This window comes from Apis laboriosa, unplaced genomic scaffold (assembly GCF_014066325.1).
Source record: "Apis laboriosa isolate Shangri-la unplaced genomic scaffold, ASM1406632v1 scaffold53_cov140, whole genome shotgun sequence".
NCBI classification, from domain to species: Eukaryota; Metazoa; Arthropoda; class Insecta; order Hymenoptera; family Apidae; genus Apis; species Apis laboriosa.
The window spans coordinates 1,661,306-1,682,979 of NW_025223656.1; the positions used below are offsets into that span (position 1 = coordinate 1,661,306).

The 21,674-nt window shown below is 18.8% G+C and overlaps 1 protein-coding gene across 1 annotated transcript in view; it reads left to right on the forward strand.

The window, feature by feature from the left end:
- The window catches only part of LOC122717597 (prominin-1-A), a gene marked incomplete at its 5' end in the record, with an annotated part of 54,926 nt that extends 35,942 nt beyond the window's left edge, over window positions 1–18,984 (forward strand). The window contains 9 exons of the mRNA XM_043941820.1: window positions 413–583; window positions 4,351–4,450; window positions 6,515–6,709; window positions 10,319–10,541; window positions 11,853–12,152; window positions 15,876–16,034; window positions 16,124–16,257; window positions 18,084–18,134; window positions 18,945–18,984. Of these exons, the coding sequence (XP_043797755.1) occupies window positions 413–583; window positions 4,351–4,450; window positions 6,515–6,709; window positions 10,319–10,541; window positions 11,853–12,152; window positions 15,876–16,034; window positions 16,124–16,257; window positions 18,084–18,134; window positions 18,945–18,984 (1,373 nt within the window). The remainder of the gene's footprint in view (window positions 1–412; window positions 584–4,350; window positions 4,451–6,514; window positions 6,710–10,318; window positions 10,542–11,852; window positions 12,153–15,875; window positions 16,035–16,123; window positions 16,258–18,083; window positions 18,135–18,944) is intronic.
- Between the last annotated feature and the right edge of the window lie 2,690 nt (window positions 18,985–21,674).

The following is a 21,674-nucleotide window of genomic DNA, read 5'->3' on the forward strand; positions in this document are numbered from 1 at the left end:
AGTGAGAAAATTTGGAGGATACAAAGAATATAAATAATAATATGATTGTACGATATAAAAACATATGAAAAAAAATGAACAACTATAACCTGCTATAATATAAAGAATATTATTTAAAAAAAGTATTTTATTATGATTTTTATATATATACAATGAATGTAAAATATATTTGTATAGTATTTTCAAGAAAAACTTTTATTTCAAGAAAAACTTAAAACATTGTTTATGAACAAAATTTTAAATAATATACAAATATTCTTCTACAATATAATTTACAAAATAAATAATAATATTTATATTGTTAAAATATTAACAATTTTGAAAAAATTACAAAAATACATTACAAAAATTAAATACGAAAAAAAAAGAAATAAGAAAAAATATAATAAAGATAAAAAAAAAATCTTTTCAGAAATTCGACGTGAAGTGAATAAAATGCGAGCCAGGATCTTCGATGAAGCACGAAATATGGAAGCAAGCAATTCAGAGCTCGTTAAGCAGTTAGAATTTGCAAAACGTTTAATGGACTATATGACGCCATATATAATAATTTTTGAACATGTGAGATGGTTCGTAGGTATAGGTGAATATTATCTTATATATTTTTATAGATTCAAAAAAAGAAAAAAATAAATTAAATTTTATTTGTGCAAATATACATATATAAATTTATAAATGTTATAAAAACATAAATATATATTAATATACAAAGTGTATAAAAAATAAATATTTCCATTAAATCAAAGATAGAATATTCTGTATCTTTAAATTGGTGGAGATTTATTAAAAAAATTTTATTAAAATTGACTTTTGATCTTGATAATCAAGGCGATTTTTTTTTTTTGTTTTTATTATTATATGAAACTTACGAGAAATAAAAATCTAAAAAAATCATAGATTGAAAAATAATTTTAAAGTTTCGTAAGTTATTTTATTCAATAGTTATTTCATTCAATATTCAAATGTTTACACTTATAGAGAAATATTGTAAAGATATGAAAATTTAGTGTAAAAAACAACATGATATTCAGAAGAAATATCAGATCAACATAATTTCCAATAATTAAATTAACATTTCAGCAATTAAAAATTAGTATGTTATCTTAATCCATATTAATTTTGCAATGAAAAAAATTAAAATCATTATTGTTTTTACTTATGATTATTTTTTAATGTACAGAGTTCGAAAAGTAAAAATAAATCACAATGATAATATCCAAATAAATCATTATTCAACTTGATGAGAATTTTTGCCGATGAATTACGAAAATTAAATTAAAATGCAAACGCGTACACTTTTGAAACATATATTATTAATAAAATAAAAAAAAGAAAGAATATCACTATTTAGATTTATAAAAATTTTTATACAATTATTTAGAAAATTTAACAAAATCTTGATGTTTATGATCTATCAATGTTTGAATAGAAATCATCATTAAGAATTATTTATATTATTAATCTTTTTTATTTAAATAAATTAGATTAGATTAAATTAGATTAAATTAGATTAGATAATTAAATTATTATTATGATGCAGATTAGACATAGATCATTTGTATTCCTCTTTCAGATTCAAATTCATTGAATTTGTTTCTTTAAGAAATTTTTTGAGAGAAAATATTGTTTTTATTTAATATTGTTGCAAAAATCCGTTGAAATATATATATTCATAAAAATTCATATATATTTGTATACATTTGCAATGCATAATATAGTGATTTTTTATTAGAAGATTTCAAAATAAAAAAGAAGATATCTTATACTCAAGGAATTATATTGTATAATACTAAAAAAAAAAACATATGAATCTTGATTTCTAAAATATAATTTCTTTTGTAATTATTAAGCGTTATTAGAAAAGTAGATTTTATATAACCAATAAAAGATATATAAAATATAAAAGGATATTATAATATAATTCTACATCTCTGAATCTGAATAGAGATATTTCAAAGATTGGCAATTATCTAGAAAATAAAACTTTTTCATCGATTTTGATAATTTTTAAATATGTTATAAAGAACAAATTTTTTCTATATACAATATAGATTGAGATATTTTAAATGCATCACAATTCATGAGCAAATATAGATTTTTGATTAATTTGTTTATTACATATCTTACTTGCCTCTTGCCATATGAACTTTTTGTCATCTAAATGTTTATCGCACACAATTGATAATATTAATATTAGCAATAAACTGATTCATAACTGCAGAAATATTTATGTGTGACATTATTAGAAATACGAATCGATTATTTCCATATTTCATTATAATACGAAAGCATTATAAAAATATTATAGCAATTCTTGAAATTTTAAAATTATTTTTAAAAATTTTTATTTCTCACAAATTCTATATGATGCAATTGAAAAAATTTGATTTTGAATTTTAAGATTAAATTCAATTTTATAGCAATTTTTTTTTAATTATTAATTTTATTAATTATTTAAAAAAGAATTTCCTTTTTTAGATATAAGATTTTGATCATTTTTAAAAAAATTTTATGGAAATCAATAACTTTTTATATATAAAAATATTTTATATATAAATAATTTTTTTTATATAATTTTGGATTTTTTTGAAAAATTAAAATATAAAATTTTATTTATACATATATATTTGTGCAATATGTGCGTAAACATGTAGCTATCTTTTGTTAATGTAAGCCCATAATGGCAAGAGGCAAGTAAGATATGTAATAAACAAATTAATCAAAAATCTATATTTGCTCATGAATTGTGATGCATTTAAAATATCTCAATCTATATTGTATATAGAAAAAATTTGTTCTTTATAACATATTTAAAAATTATCAAAATCGATGAAAAAGTTTTATTTTCTAGATAATTGCCAATCTTTGAAATATCTCTATTCAGATTCAGAGATGTAGAATTATATTATAATATCCTTTTATATTTTATATATCTTTTATTGGTTATATAAAATCTACTTTTCTAATAACGCTTAATAATTACAAAAGAAATTATATTTTAGAAATCAAGATTCATATGTTTTTTTTTTAGTATTATACAATATAATTCCTTGAATATAAGATATCTTCTTTTTTATTTTGAAATCTTCTAATAAAAGATCACTATATTATGCATTGCAAATGTATACAAATATATATGTAAATGTAACATCTAATCATTATCATTTCCAATTGTCATTTATTTATTTCTCATAAAAATCTCATACAACAATCAACTTAAAAAACTTTAAAAAAACTTATAATTACTAATTATTATTTGTTATTGTTTTGATTATATTAAATTCATCTTTGCTCAATACCTATCAAAATTTAATTTTTATTATAAATAATTCAAAAGCAAAATAACGATGAAATAATTATCTTTGATTGCATTAAAGTTGTTATCATTAACATAATAGTTGTATAAATTATATATAAAAACAATAAAAAAAAAAGAATCCAAGACTATAAAAATTTATTAAAACTTAAAAAAATAATCGCTAAAAAGAGCAAAAAGTAATATAAATCTTACAATTAATTTTTTTAAAATAATTGATTTTTATCACGAATATTCTATGAGTAAGTTTCTTGGCAACATTAAATGTAAACCGAATAATTAATTAAAGATATTAATTCAAAAAATATATTAAAAAAATAATTTAGCTCATCACAAAATTATTATTAATATTAATAAAGATCAGTTCGTAGATGCAAATAAAATACGAATTTTCAGTATTCATGTAATATTGAATGCAGATATTATTTTTAAATCAATATTTGCTTATTATTATATTAAAATAATAATATAATAATAATATAATAATAATATAATAATATAATAATAATAAAATAATAATAATATAATATAATAATATTAAAATAAAAGCACATATGTATTTCATAAATAGTTTTTATTTCGTTTATCTATGAAATATTTTTTATTGACATTAATAATAATTTTGTGTAATAATAATTAATTACACAAATTAATAACTTGATGCTTTTTACAAAAAAAATAGTTATTTATAATTTGGAAAATCTTTAATTTAAAAATATTTTATCTTGAAATATAAAAATCATAAAACTTATCATATGAAAGACTAGGAATCCGCAAAGTTATGTTTTCTTTTCTTTTATATTAATATACTTAAGACAAACTTTCATATCTTAACTATATTTTCGGATTTAGAATCACTGTTAGGATCATCTGAATTAAAATTAAAGTTTGAAATAATTGTTAATAATTAAAAAATAAAAGAAATTATTAAAAAAGTATATGATAATAAATATGATAGATTATAAATATATATCGTATTATATATAAGAATGTAAAGATTAACGTGATAACAAATTCTTATATACATATTATAGGTGCAGTCCTATGTATTTTACTCATCTGGTTATTATTGCTAGGAGCTCTGTGTTGTCGTTGTGGTGCTTATGAAACTAAAATTCGATTTACACTTTTATGGTATGTATATATATATATATATAATTCGATTCAATGCTTGTTTACATTCAATATTAAAATTATAAATGTTATTAAGAAAAAAATATAAATATTTGTCTAGAATATTTTCCGGAGCACATATATATTATATTATAACAAGTTCAATGAATGTATTTTACAAATTATTATTATTATTAAAAATAATAAGAAATAAAATAATAATTAGTAATAAATTAATTTAGATATATAAATAATTCAGAAATGATAACAATGATATTCATATCTAATTTCTAAAATTCTTTAACAGGCAATTCTTTAAAATTCTCTTAACAATGAAAATAGTATAGCACAACGAATTTCTGTCTTGAATATTTTTTAAATCTCTAACAATACTGTAAATCAGTACATATCAATCTTAATATAACAAAAAAATTTGTTATGAATTTTTCATACATAAAATCCTTTTTGTTATTGAAAAATAACTAGACAGAATTGATAACATATTTCAAGGATCATAAAATCAATGAGAAAATCATACTTGTAAATAATTATCACCAATTTTTATATTTTGATATTTAGGATTAATTCTTCATGAATATATTTAATAATACTTTATATGTATATTAATATATTAATATCTTATATGTATACAAAATCCTATGTAACTAGATAGAAAATATTGTTTTAAAATTATTAAAAATAATATGATTATCATGATATAATATTTGATATAATTATATTAATTAATCGATTAATTATTTGAATTTAATTGAAATCACAATCTATTAGTAATAAAATAATTAGTCTAAAAAAATTTTTTGCAATATCAATTAATAATCGTGTTAATCCAATGTACATATATTCTTTTCTTCTTTAAATATATATTTTTTTATTAAATAAATATATTTTGCAATAAATATTTCATTCATTATAAACATGAATTTCGTATAAAGAAAAAAATTTCATAAGACAAAATTAAATAATATTATATATATTATTTCTATACTATTCTTATACATTTTTACGTTTATATATTTGCAACAATATATTTTTCTTTTTAAAGAGAAATATAATTTTTTTCGCACAAATCACTTTGTTTGGCTTTGTATAAAAAAAAAATTATAACACAATCATAAGTAATTCATAAAGTATTTCAACTTTATTAATAATATATAGATATTTTACTTCATATATTTTCTTCTCTATAGTCTTCGTGCATTTAAACAAATTCTAATCATACAACATTCTCGAAGGGAAAATACATATTGATAATTATAACTAACATATAATTCAAAGTTCATATTAATATAATTTATATCAATTATTTTATAAATGTACTTAATATCAAAATACTTATCAAAATATTAAATTTAAAAATATTTCAATCATTGGATTAAGATAATGTATAGAATCAATATATTACAATCACAATCATAGCCTAAACAATTATATTTTTCTTCCAAATTTTTTTAAAAATAAAGTATATTTAAAACATTCAAGATCTAGAAGATCATATTACAATAGAAATAACTAAAATAAATAATTAATTTTATAAAAAATATATTTAAATAAAAAAAAATTAATATTTAAATATTTAAATAAAAAAACAAAAAAAAGACTTCAAATATTTTATTTAGAAATTATATGAAACCAAACATTGTGTAAGAATGACAAAATACTTAAATATATATTATTATGTTATTATATTATTATATACTTATATTATATAATTTATTATATACTATTATATATTACACACACACACACACACACACACATAATATATTTCTTTCAGATATTGTGATGATGTTTTAAAAAGAATTGAAATTTTTCTTCTTAATAATAGAATCATTTGATTAAAGTTATATTCAAATATATACAAATAATTTTTTCAAAACTTCAATAAAACATATATAAAAATATTTATTAATGGTTTCTATTTGATTTTCAATTTTTAAAGAAACAAATCGTTTAATTATTTAATTTTTTAAAAGATTTATTATTACATTTATTATCAAACTTTTTAATATTGACTATATGACAAAAGTTTTCAAATGGATTAATTGCATTTTTTTCATATTTCAGTGGCGTATTTATGGCTTGTATTATCTCAATTATATTATGGATAGTTTTTATTATGACTTTGATATTATCAAGTCATACTGAAATGTTAATCTGCCGTCCACTTCATGATCCGAATTATAATACATTACAAGCTATTTTGGAAACTCGAATATTCTTAGGAAAGAGATTAAGTGTACCTTTAAAGGACTTATTTGAGTAAGTTCACTTTTTAAATATATAATAATCATATATATGTAAGATTTTATTGTCCCTATAAGATAAATAATATAATTAATATCCAAGAAAAATTATATAATCTAAAAATTTAATTTTTAATTAAATTATAAGATATGTGGAATATTATGAATTCGATACCTAATTTTTTTTAATGAAAAATCATTTTAAGAAAATTAATGAAATGTATTTTATATTTTTATTTTTCAAATTATTTACATATATTTATATTTTTCAAATCTTACAAAGAGAAACTTAAATGTCATTTGATATTTTATCAAACAATTCGATTATTCGACAAAGTAAGATTTTCAAATAAAAAATTTTTTTATTATTTTAATAAACATGAATAAAACATACAAAAAGAAATTAGTATCATTCAATTATATAATTTTCAACTATTTCATATTTTTAGTGCGGCATTCAATAATAATTTTTATTAATTATTAATTTTTTATTATTCTTTCATTTTTAATGTTTTAATTTCTTTTGTTTTGATTATAGTATTTGATTATAGTATATTCTTTTCAGTATGCTTCTTATGCGCTATTTTATCATATCCTTTATTTTTAGATGTATAAATTTAACAAATATTCAGATTTTTTTTTAATCAGCTAATATAACGACTGATGATGTGTATATAAATTTTAAATAAACTTAAAATTTTCAATTAATTTCATATCACAAGAATTACAAGATTACAAAATAATAAAATATATTATAATATATAAATTATTTATACATTATTTATATATAATTTTTTATACATTTATTAAAATTATATATAATTTTTTATACATTAACTTATTAGATGTGTTGATCTATTTTAATATATATGTGTCAAAACAGTTTATACATCATATAAAAAAAAAAGTGTGCATATACGCTCCCCGACGATTGTTTACCTATTGTGATTATAATATATAATATTTATATTCCAAAAATGAAAAATTTAAATAGCTAGCAAGTTAATGTATATATGAAATACATTAACAATTAATAAAATTTGCAATTAAATTTTTTCAGATTTTTAAATTTAAATAAGCACGAAAAATATTAACTCTTTGCACTCCAGGCCTGTTTTGCTCGGTTGAACCAGCAACTCCAGATTCAGACCCGCGCATTCGATGCGTTCAGTGGTTTCATAAGATTACCATAAAATAATTATTCATAAGATAAAATTATACTTCAAGATTATACGTAAAAAGCTTAGGAACCTATTTATGAAGCGATATTCTAAAAAAATCAAACATAAATAAATATTGTCGCCGTTCAAGTTGTCGCAATAATTCCAGTGCTGGTGCCGGAGAATAACCGTTGGAGAGCAAAGAGTTAAAAATTACGTGATCTTAATTATGGAGAAGAACTGCACATAATTTAATTTATATTATATTCTATGTAATCATTCAAAAATTGTATCACTTGTTTTTAATCAATAATTGTAAATAGTTTAAATCATATATTGAAATGTGATAGAATGTAATTTTTTTTATACAAATTAATGCAGTAATGATTTTAATTTTTTTATCTTGAATAGTTTTTTATAAAGAAACTTTGAAAAAAAGAAACTGCGTCAATGATAGAAGAAAATCGTAAAAAAAAAAATACAAAAATATTTCAAATAAACTTATTTTATAATTAATATATTGTCACAGTATAATAAAAAATAAAATATTTAATTTGTTTTACATTGCTTTAAAACTATTAAGAATTCACTATAAAAGATAATATACATATTTTTCAAATATTTATTATTCTATATAAAATATTAATATATTCATTATATCTTCGAAGAATTAATTTTAGAAGCAAAAACAAATACAAAATTGATAGACGGAAATATCAATTATTTATTAAATTATTAAATTCTGTCGCATCGCTATTTTTGTTTTTTTTTTATCTAGCTTCATACAAACAATTTTAAAATATTTATAAATTAAACAAATCTCAATATTTTATATATATAACAATTTTTTATTTTGATATTTATGTTAATTCCTCGAATTGATTCTTCAAATATATTAATAAAACTGACTTACAAATATATTAATAATCTTATATATTATACATAATTTGTTGAATTTTGTTATGAATTTTATTGCTTTAATCAGGCTAAAAATTTTTATTTATTATTACATGTTATATGTTATATATTATTATATTTAATATATTATAATATATATATCTTATAATTGAAGAATTATTTATTTTAATACTTTTTGATACTATTTTTAAAAATATTATAGTCTTAATTATAATAATTTCTTGCATCAAGTCTTGAAACATTTTTGATTTTTTCTTTTCGATTTTTATAATCTTCTTAATGATTTGATCATTGCTGAATTATTTTGTGAATTATATCTTAATAATTCTTCTCTTATTTATGAGTGATTTCCTTATTATTTATAGCATTTTACAGTTTAGAATTTTATCAGATCTACAAATTTCTAACCATTTTCATAAAACTCGTACGGTATATAACAGATATTTTGGATCTAAATTGTGCAAAATTAGATCAAATATTTCTGATGAAAATTCTTAAATATAATCAAGCTTAATAAAGTTTATTATTTCAATAATCGGTTTATATATACTTAATAGTTTTAAATATTAAAAGTTTTATATACTTTATTATTATTCTTACTGATGCAAGAATAAATGATGATTCATTAAAATTCTTAGAATGAATTCTTAAAATTTATTCAACTTCATTGAATATCAATTAAATTTGAATTAATTTTAATATTAATTTTAATATTATGCATAAATACTATTTGTAGTATATTTACACATGTATTATATATATATATATATATCCTTATGTATTTATATCTATATTATTTATATAGATAGTTTTTTGTAGATATTACTTATTCTATTTATTATATTATTTTCTTTTATAAATAATCAGATATTTGCTAATATTATTATTTATTAATATAAACATAATACTAATTTAATTTTAATATTAATTTACTTTTGTTTTTTTAATATTGTGATTATAAACATCTATTGTACGTATTTATTTAATATCCTTTTTACTATTTCTTCTTATATCTAATTGTAAATTGAATAATTTTGATGAAATTTTCAAAAATAGAAAAAATATATTTATTATAGTATGGCATTTATTAATATTTAAAAAATTGTTTTTAATAGAAAATGTATCTTATGAAATGTAACATATTTCGATTATGTAAAAATATTATTTTATTATTTATTATTTTATTATTTATTTATTTATTTATTTATAACATTAATAAAATAAATTATATTTTTTTTAAATAAATATTATTATTAGTATTATTTATATAATATATTTTTATTATAAAGTTTTTATTATAAATAGCTATTGATAATGTTGATTTGATAATTGATTATTTAATATAATATAAACATTACAATATAAAAATTAATAAAAAGCAAATAAATAGCATTTATTCAGCTTTCTTGAAATTAAAGTAAAAAATATAAAATAATAATATTTTATTAAATCTTTCAATTTTATTTGCAAAATAATTAAAAACTTCAAGATAAAATAATCTCTGATTATTAATTAATTAATAATAAACATATAATATATGATTATAGGAAATGTCGAATGAATGAACCAGCTTATCCAGCATTTGGATTAGGAAATACAATGAAATTAGAGCAACTTGCTGCATATTGGACTTGGTCAAGCTTTTCTAGAATTATATTAAAAATTAAAGTCGAATTGAGAACTTTGAATATATTTCCAAGATATTTTGAAAGGCAACTACATGATTTATTATATGCTTGTGGATTAAATTTAACAGAACATAGAGTTATGGTATTGTAAATCTTTCATTTATTTTATATTTAGTTTTCTTTCGTAGAAACTTTTTTTAAATATTGTCTTTTAATTTTATATAATATAATAAGAGTATAAAAAAATAATTATTTAAGTAATTTAATTAGTAGAATATATAATTAATTTCTTCTTACTATTAATTATAACAATAACAGAATATATATAATATGAGTAATGTTTATATGCAGTTGCTATTCACTTTTATTTACTTAAATTTAAAATGTATTTTTGTTGTAAATGTATTTTTTTGATAGATTTCTAAATATTTCTAATCAACATTTTTAATATTTAAAAAATTGTTTTTAATAGAAAATGTATCTTATAAAATGTAACATATTTCGATTATGTAAAAATATTCATTTCATATATTTTTAAAAATAGTAAAAAGTAAAAATGTTTCGATTTATTACAAAAAGCAATTCCACTATGAAAAAAATTATGTTTACTGTAAAAATTTATATATTATATTTTTATAAATAACTAGATTACAATAGATTAAAAAAATATTTGTACATTTTATTTACTTATTTATTTTTGCAATAGATTTATAAAAACAAATGATATATAAATATTTTTGATTAATTAGATAATGCAAATTAAAATTTTTTAATAAATATAAACAAAATAAAAAAATTAATAATAAAAATTCAAGAATTTTAAACCAAAAAAAAATTTGTAGACTTGTAATTCTAATATTAAATTTTAATTCTATTGTTAAAGAAACTACAAAAAAAATCCATAAATGCTTATATATATTATATAAATGCTTGAACATTATTCGAGTTAATATTAAAAAAGATTGTGTACTTTTAAATTATTTTCCATTTTGAAATCAATAAAAATTAAAAAATCATTATTATAAAAGATCAATATTAACAAATGAATTGTCGATCTTGCTGCTGTAATCAAATTAGTAATAAGCTTGAAATTTTAAAATAAGCTTAAATTGACTATTATATTTCTTTTCTAAATTCAATAAAAAATATTCAATAATTAGTGAATATAGTAAGTATGTAGTATATAGTACATAATTATAGTTATAATTAACTGTGAGTTCTAATCATTAATCAAATTATATGATATTTTTCTCTACTTTATTTATTGCATATATTGTTTCAATTTTTATTCTCACAATTCTCACAAATTCATTTGTTAGATTTACTAAAAATAATCTTGTTAGATTTGTTTAAATTTAATCTAAAATATTTAAAAATATATAATATATTCTGTATTTTTTACAATAATATTTTATTAACATTTTATAATTTTTGAAATATTATTTGTTATTAGATCCAAGAAAAAATTTTAAATAAAGATTTACAAATATTATCAGAACAATTGGATAAGGTAACCCAACGAATGAATGATAAATTAACAGCAAGAAGCTTGGAAACTATTGTAATAATTATGCAAGATATAAATTCAAGGCGTTTAAAACCTTTGATGAAATTACAAGATAAGTTGTTATACAACCTTGCTGCATTGGAATTGCAAATACAGCCGCTACAAACACATATTAATTATTCACTTTCTCATTTGAAGAACATTCAATATTATATTGATAATGAAGGAGATAAAATTGCTCAATTAGTATGTATATTTTGATTTTTTTATTTTATTGGTTAAGAAAATTTAATTTTAATTAATAAAATAATTAATTTTTCGATATAAATAATATAATTTGATATTAAAATAAATCTATATATACAATTTTCTTTTTATATTTTCTCATTATTGAAATACATCAATATCTGAACGTTATAAAATATGTTATAAAATATGTTATAAAATATTGTCGATTTTTCTAATGATTAGATATTAAATTTCAAATTAGTTTATTTTAATTGCATAATTTTATTTTAACAAATTTCAGATATTATTTTGATATGCAAAATAGAAATTAAATAGTATTAAATATAAATAATTATTTCAGACTAATTTATTTTTTTTTGAAACTTTTAAAAAATATTATATATTATACATTCCTACAAGTTAAATCTTTCAATTGATTAGAGATAAAGAAAAATATTATAAGAATTATAATAATAAACAGATCAAAATTAAACACTAAACTTTCAAGGAAATATAATTTCTTTTTTTAAATATAATTATAGCTTTATATATTTAATAATAATGTATTTAAAAAATTTAATTATATAAATAAAATAATTTATATTTTTTTCAAAAACTTTATAATTTTAACAGTCAAATGGCTTGCAATTTTTTAATCTATTAAAAAAATATTAAATTTTTGTCTAAATTTACTAATTCAGAAGTTATTATAATAAAAATTTTATATAAATTATTTGGTTCAAATTACTACTTATTTGTAAATATTATGGATTATTTATGTAACGAATCGAACAGTCTGCTATTGCAATTTAAATATTTTTTTATTTTCTTTTTAACATTACTTATATAATGTTACAATGATTGATATAAATACTGGTTGATATAAAGAATTGATTTATAAATATTGTAATGCTTTATAATACAGAAATATTTGCAGATATACTTAATAATTTAATAAATATAATTTAATGAATCATAAAGAATTATAGATTTAAAACAAAAGTTTATTAACATTTTATTGTAAAGATAAAAAAATTATATCGACTGATTATCAGAAATAATTTATTGCACTTACTTAAAAAAAGGTATAATTTTCATATACTAGTGCATAAAAATATAAAATTATATTCAGAATGTAATTCTATTTAATTTCAATTTATAATAATTTTTTCTATTTCTAATAAAAAAATTATTTTAATAGAATAAAATAATAAAATTTTAGTAATATATTAGTAGTAGTAAAAATTTAGTAGTAGATATTTTTAATACAATAAAATTTTTTATATATAGGATATATATATCGACTTAGGCATATGACATATCCTACGACATAATATTAGACTTATTTGTACTCAGTTAGCAGCACGTAGTCAATGCTACTGTCGCAACTCGACTACGCGCTCCATTAGCTATTTTTTTTATTAATAACTCATTAACAAAGTCGTAACAAAAGTTTTTGCAAAGGAAAATGTTGCTTAAAATTACCTCAGGAATCTCTAGTTTATGAATATTTTGATATTTTTGGAACACCCGATATATTTTATAGATTCCTGTATGAGCAATTTATATGTAAAATTTTTTTTCATTGATAAGAATATTATGAAGCAACTGTCAAAAAAAATTTTAAATTTTTAAATTTGAAAAAAATTATTAAATATGGAATATAATGACTTTTTATTTTAGTTAATATGAATTCGAAAAAGATTTCAAAAGAATTATGAAAAAGAGCATATAACTTTTTTTATAAATATTTTTCTCTCTTAGGAAAATAAAATTTTCGGTCAAACTTAATATGAAATTCATTAAAAGTTTTATAATTTTAAATATTATATTTAAATGCGATATAAATGCCATATATATATATATCATATATAATATAAAAAAAATAATTTATACATTGGTATTTATGTTATAAAGAAAAACAGAATAAACAGAAAAACAGAAAAAAAATAGTAGTTGGAAAAAAGTATTTAATTGGTAGAAATTTCGGAAAAAATATTCAATATTATTAAATTGTTAATTCGTAAAGAAATAAACCTTTTTTTTTCTATTTAATTTTTTTATTTTCTACTTAATATTTTATGATATTTCCATATCCACGAATAACTGCTTCCAATACGTGTGTTAAATATTATTATTAAATATCTAATTAAAGTTTAATTAAAAAGAAAAGATATAAAAAGAAAAGATTTAAATTACTTTTTACATTTATTTCATATCAAATGATATTAAATTTGATATTAAAAATTATAATTGTTTTTATTGTCAAATTTTCTTTTATTATAACAAAAACATTTACTATAACAAACATGATAAATATAAATAAAAATATAAATGGATCATATTCAAATATGTGTTAACGTTATCATGTGGACATGTTTAATATTAGTCTATGTCAATATTAGCTTTGTTATTAGTTTTTAAGTTAAAAGACATTAACGCATCAACATTCCATTTATTCGAATATAATAAATAATAATTACAATGTTCAGCGTTTACAATTAGGACTGAAAACAGATATTTATTATTAGATTAATGAATTCTGCAAATTTAATTGAGCGACACAAAAAAATAAATATGAGTAAGATATTAATAGCCAACATGTGCAAAATAAATGATCAAACGTTTTATTTTTCATTATAATTATAATATTATTAAATTTTATTCTATAATTTATAATTAAATATTATAATTTATAAGTAAAAAGGAGAAGAAATAAATATAAATGAATACCTATATTCAATAAACACGGATTTAAGCCGCAAGCGTTAATATTAAATTGGATATGCTTGAAGATAATTGCAAGATTTCTAAGAATTAATGATAATAGTAAATATGATAATAAAAAACTGAACATTAAAACAATATTAATATACTAAAACACATTATTATATAAATGTTAGTAAGTTAGTAAGTTAAAAATAAATATAACTTAAAATCTTCTATTTCAACGTCCGTCAAGATTAATAATTTATAGACAAATCAATAAATATGAATGACGATATTCGAATACGCGATTGGATTTATTAACTCATATTAAAAAGTTGGTCTAATTGATTGAGTCATTATATGTAACATGATTCTTCATTATTAATTTCACATGTTTGCGCATAGATCAATTTTTTTTATCTCTGAAATGATTAAACGGAATTTTGATGTTTAATATTATCATTATTATATAATTCACATTACATTTGTTTTATTATCAATTTTTAATTTTTAATGAATTTTATGTATTGTTTGATTAAAAATTTTTTGTCAGAGATAGTGCGAGAAAGCATATTTAGAACGTTTATAGATGTCAAAAAATTTAAGAGACCAATCTTTAAACTAAGAAAAGAAATAACAAAAATATGTTTATGGCTTTGTTATTCAATTGTTAATTAATTAAAGATCAACAAAGATATCTATAAATAAACACATTTCCGTATATAAATAAATATAAGACAGCAATTTGCTTCATTTGCTATAATTCATCATTAATATATAATAATAATTTTTATTATTTTTTTAAAATCAACAATTGTTTTTATATTTTGGTCTTATTTTGAGTACTTTTCTATCTTTTTTCGTGTCATTTTTTTTTATTTTTTTTATTGTATTAAATTTTTTCTATCCATAATTTATAATAAGTAATAATTATGTATCATGTGTAAAATATGTGAAAAATAAATATAAAACATGATTGTACATTATTAACATATGAATATAGTACTGATAATTGATATATTTTACGCACAGAAAACAAAAGCTTATACAGATCGATTAGCTAATTATCTGGATCAATGGAGATTTCATGTATTATCTGAAATGGGTAATGGAATAGCCAAATGCCGGCCACTTTGGGATGTTTTAGAAGGAATTAAACTTTTATTGTGTAATCATTTTTTAGGTAATTTGGTGCGTATAAAATTATAAATATAAAATCTTAGAAAAATATTTAAAAATATTGTTTAAATATAATTTTATTTTTTATTTTTATTTTTCAGAGTGGATATTGGTTTGCTACATTTATTTGCGTAGTTATCATGATAGCAAGTACACCAACTGCACATATTTTATCATTAGTATATAAGAAACTATCCAATAATGAAAAAGATGCTAATCTTGTACTCACGAGATCGTAAGTATATTTAATTATATTATTTAATAACTGTTTGATTAATTTAAACTAATTAACTTGTAATTTATTTTCTGTAAGTTTTTATTTTCTGTAAATCTTTCTATATATGTATATTAATAAAATTGATCAAAGTAATATTACTTCAATTTACTCGCAAATAGAATTATTATTTATATTTAATATCATAGAAAAAGATTTATCTTTAATTTTCTTAATATGTTGTGTAATCTACATAAATATATGTCTATAATGTATTATATATGGTGTAGATCTTTAGATTGTTAATTCAAAATATATTTTGAATTATTAGACTCTTATTCAGAATATATAAATTTTGACAGATTCTTGTTAATTAAATATAGTACAATATCTATAGTAAATGTATAAAAAAAAGTTTCATCATAAAAATCACATTCAAAAATATAATAATAATCTACATTTTTTAAATAAATTTCTATTCCAGTCTACATTATATTCCAATTCAATTCTGACTATGCGTTCAATAAGAAAAAAAAATAGAAAACTGGATAGCATTACACAATAGGAAACTGAATGATTATGAATATTGAAGAGATATACTTTGTAAAAGATCCAGCACAGATATCATCAGAAAAGAACACAAAAAATCGGAACATAATACACGTAAAATAATATATATAATATATTAAAATATATAATAATAATATATTAATATTATAATATGTAAAATTAAAAATATTAATCAAGCCAATAGTCACTACTTAAATCTCATCAACTCATCTTATAAGAATAATTTTTTATTTTTTTAACTACTTTTAAGATCATTATATCTACTTTTAAGATATTATATAAATAAAATTTATGATTTCAATTTACAAAAAAAAGAAAAGAATTATAATATTTCAAGATGCAACGAAATTAATTAATAAATTAAATAATATTTATTTTTAAAATAAGCATTCGTGCTCGCAGTAATATTATAGTGGATTGTTAAGTGCATGAATACATGTGTCGAATATTTTTTCGACTGAAGTATATATGTGAAAAAATTGGTAACTGTGATTTATGATACTTTCTTTATGATGAGTGGATTATATTAGAGCTATCTCTCACGATGTCATAGCAGATAATTGTCTGATGACATATCACGATATTAGAATAAAACTATCTATTTAACCTGCTCACAATGAGGTTTTTCTTATGAATGAAGCTCATATCCTTAAAAAATCTTTTCCTAGTTCAATTGAAAGAATCACAGATTCTCGGTGAGACGATAATAACCAATAATATTGTAGTCAGTGCTTGACTCATAACACCTCTAAGTTAGAGGAAAATTGAACTCGAATTAGAATAATATTGATTATTGAAACATATCTGGAGTGTATCATCCTTGAAATCAAGTTTCACTGCATCCAGTGAAGTATATCAAAAATATATAATTATAAGTATTGATTAAACTCTTTTCAAAAACGGTAATCTTCTCAGATAACATCATTCTTTATTTAAACTCAATGGAGATCGGCGACTGATAATAATAGAAAAAGAAGATAATAATAAAGAATTTTCATATGAAGAATTTCTCCGAATAAGTTGTTAAATAAATAAATCTTGCGAGAAGAAATGCTTGCGAACAAATGAATTGTTTTCGATGTAATAATATTGCAACAATTTTGCAAAAATATATTTAAATAAGATACAATTATTGATACAAATATATTATAATATGAATACTATTATATATATATATTATAATATGAATAATATAATTTTCTAGAAATTTTTTATTTTTAAATAAATGAATAAAACTATAATTTTATATAATTATTAATTATTATGTGTTTTTTCAGAGAGGATCCGCCAACTGAACCTGACCAACAAGAAAATTGGAATACACCCGAGTAAGCATACATTTTATTCCAAAATAATTGTTTATAAATAAAATATTGTTTATAAATAAAATAAAAATAAATATTTAAATCTTCTAATTATTTTAATATAAATATTATTTTTAAATTTAATTATTTAAGAAAGACATAAACGTAATAAATAAAAGATTTACTTTACTTAATCATTTATTAAAAAAATAATTAAAGATTTTTAAAAAATCTTAAAAATATATATAACAATATAATATATTGTTATAATATATTGTTATATATAAATATAATATATATTGATCTTTCTTTAAAATGATTCAAATATTCGTATTTATAATATTCATAATTTAAGAATTTTTTTTTAGAAAATATTAATTTATTTTTCTTAATTACCATAATCAATTAAATTGTTTAAATAAAATAATACAATTTACTACAATAATAGAAAATTATACAATTACAAATGAATTAATACAAATGAATAAATTAGAAGTAAATAAATATCCATTATATAGAATATATAAAAAAATATTTATAGCATATCTTTGAATTTATTATAAAACTCATAACAAACATAAAAATTTATATCAATTGGGAGTTATTTATTAAGTTATGCTCAAGTGAATTTTACGTTAGATAAAACGAGACAAAATAAATTCTTTTTTTGTCTTAATATTAAGTTTGTAGTTTAATAAATAAGTTTCATATAATATTTATATTTATTTGAATTTCTAGAATTATTTTTCTATAATATTTTTTATAATATAAAAAAATTATAATATAAAAAAAATAATTTATTCTCCTTACAATAACAAAACATTTTATTTTCAGACCACCACCACCACCATCATCTGAAGAAGGATGGCAATAAAAAATGTTTTGCAAAATATTTTATAAATAATTCTATTTCTACATTTAAAAATCTTTAATTATTTATTTTAACAATTTTATTATATAATAATTAATATAATAATAAAATATTTTAAAAATAAAATGGTTAACATAACATATGTTACGAGCTGGAGAAACATGACTATGTAGTCGGTTAGATTATGAAATTATTAATCAAGTAAATCCATTTGTTAATTGCATTAGTTGTTGAAAAAAATGACAAAAAAAATGTTAGTAATAGACTTCACAATATTAAAATGATTGAAATAAATCGCGTGCAACAAAGATTATAGATTTATATTTGTTGGATTGGATGTTGTAATTGAATAAACTTTAGATATCAAAAAATAAAAAATATATATATATATATAAATTTTTTGGATATATAATCGTTCAATGTTACAATTGTAATATTTATAAATAAATTTTAAATCAGATGAGTGATTTTGAAAAAAGTATCAAAATAAAAGGTAATTATTTACAAAAGTATACATATATTTGTGTAGTTAAAATAACATGTACTGAAATATATATACATGTATTTAAATCAAAAATATACTTGAAGCTTTTATATCCATCAAATATAAAAGGAAAATCATCTACAAAAGTACTTTTAAATTTATAATACAATTTATGTAAAATATTTCGACAACATATATGTATCTAATATGATGCATTATGATCATATGATAATTAATGATCTTATTACATTCGCAAATTTCGTCAAATAAATTTCTTATTTAGAAATCGTACGCTCGGATTCTAGAAAATTCGAAATCAATGGGAAGCAAAAATCTTTTCATGAAAATTTCACAATAGATTTCTTTCTATTTCTATTGCTCGTTTTTTTTATATATCTCGAAAATTAAAGTCAAGCGATGATAATATATATAAAAAAAAATTATTCAGAATCAATATTTTGATAATATTTCATCATTTGAAATCGATGAAAAGGATTCTTTTGTAAATGATTCTTTCATTTTAATACTTCTTTTACTTATTTTAGACTTTATTCGTAAATATCATGACTATAATATTGAAGGTTTATAAAATATATATATATATATATAATATATATACATTTTAATACATGAATATATATATTTATTTAATTACAATATTACTATTAAAGTCTAAACTGAATGACTTTGAATATTACACAAATGGGAATATCTGAATTGAGGATATTACTCGAAGGATCTATTGTCGTACAAATGTACAATCTTTTATATTATGAGCTTTGAGCGAACGAATAGTGGTTAATTATTTAATTATTTTGCAACTAATTATATAATAATTCTACTGTAATCTGATATGAATTGTATCGTTTCTAAATTCTATTTGATCTAAATTCTATTTTAATTGATCTGATCTAAAAGACTATGGCAAGCCTTAGATTTTCCAATCATTATTTTTCGTGAAAATGTAAACTAGGAGAACATTAGCGGAACAATAATCGCGTTGAAAAGCGGTTTCGAAAGATGAATCTTATATTAGGCGCGCAAATGTGAAGTGGCCTATATAGGAAGTTGCTATTATATCTTCGTTAGATTGAAGATCTGGAAAACGTTAAGAAATTGAACTTGCTCGTAAATCATTGCTAGATTATTGAAAATAAAATTCAAACTATCTGACCGCTTCATATGTCGTGGCTTTGTTCTTAACGTGTCTTGAAATCATTGGCGACTTCAACATTGTAATATACCTCATTAACACATTGACATTGAACCCCAATTCCATAAAATTCTCTATAACGTCTGCGCTTTCCTCCAGATGAACCGAAGATTGATTTGCTTCTCCTTGGTTGTTGTTTGGATCCGATGATAATCCGCTATCTTCGTGTGTAGAATGCATAGCTTCGCCGTTGACCGTTGACGATTTTTACAATGGCTACATTGGCGGCGGAATACCGTCTGTTTTGAGATGAAGTTGCATAAGTATATATCCTACTCATACACCATTATAGAAGAGAAAGATTTTCTTCTTGTATTATTATTCAGGTCATTTTCTTGCAGAGTATCTATGGACTTGTGCTGTTGCTCTACTGTAAATATTCTTTGTGCTAACGCTATCAGAAATGTTGCATTACATTTGTTGAATTAGCTGATATCGGCCAATACGATACATAGCTAATACTACTGTACTGATTAGTCTATATGATTAATTAATACTTTTTATTAATAATTTATTAACAAAAGCATAACGAAACTTTTTGTAAAAAAAAAATATATCTTGAAATTAGCTCAAAAATCTCCAGTTAAATATTCCTATTTTTGGGATCCTATATAAGATACATACCTTATGTAATATATTATATTATGTAATAATATTATATGATAAAATTATATATAAATAATAGCATATAACATAATTTTCCATTATTTAATTGCATATTCAATTTTAATATATCGCATTACTATATATATTTTATTCCTTCTAATTAAATTAAAATAATGATTGTACATGATTTCTTCCTTTCTTCGGGTATTCCGATTTTTTATATGAATTCTTTATATTTCTTATCATCACTATAACTTGAGAAATACTTGCATTAATAGATAATATTGATATTAAAAAAAATAAATTAATGACAATTGATTGAACAAATATGAAACCATTGGTTAATTAATATGTATAAAGAAAAGAAAACTATATAATAATACATTTGAA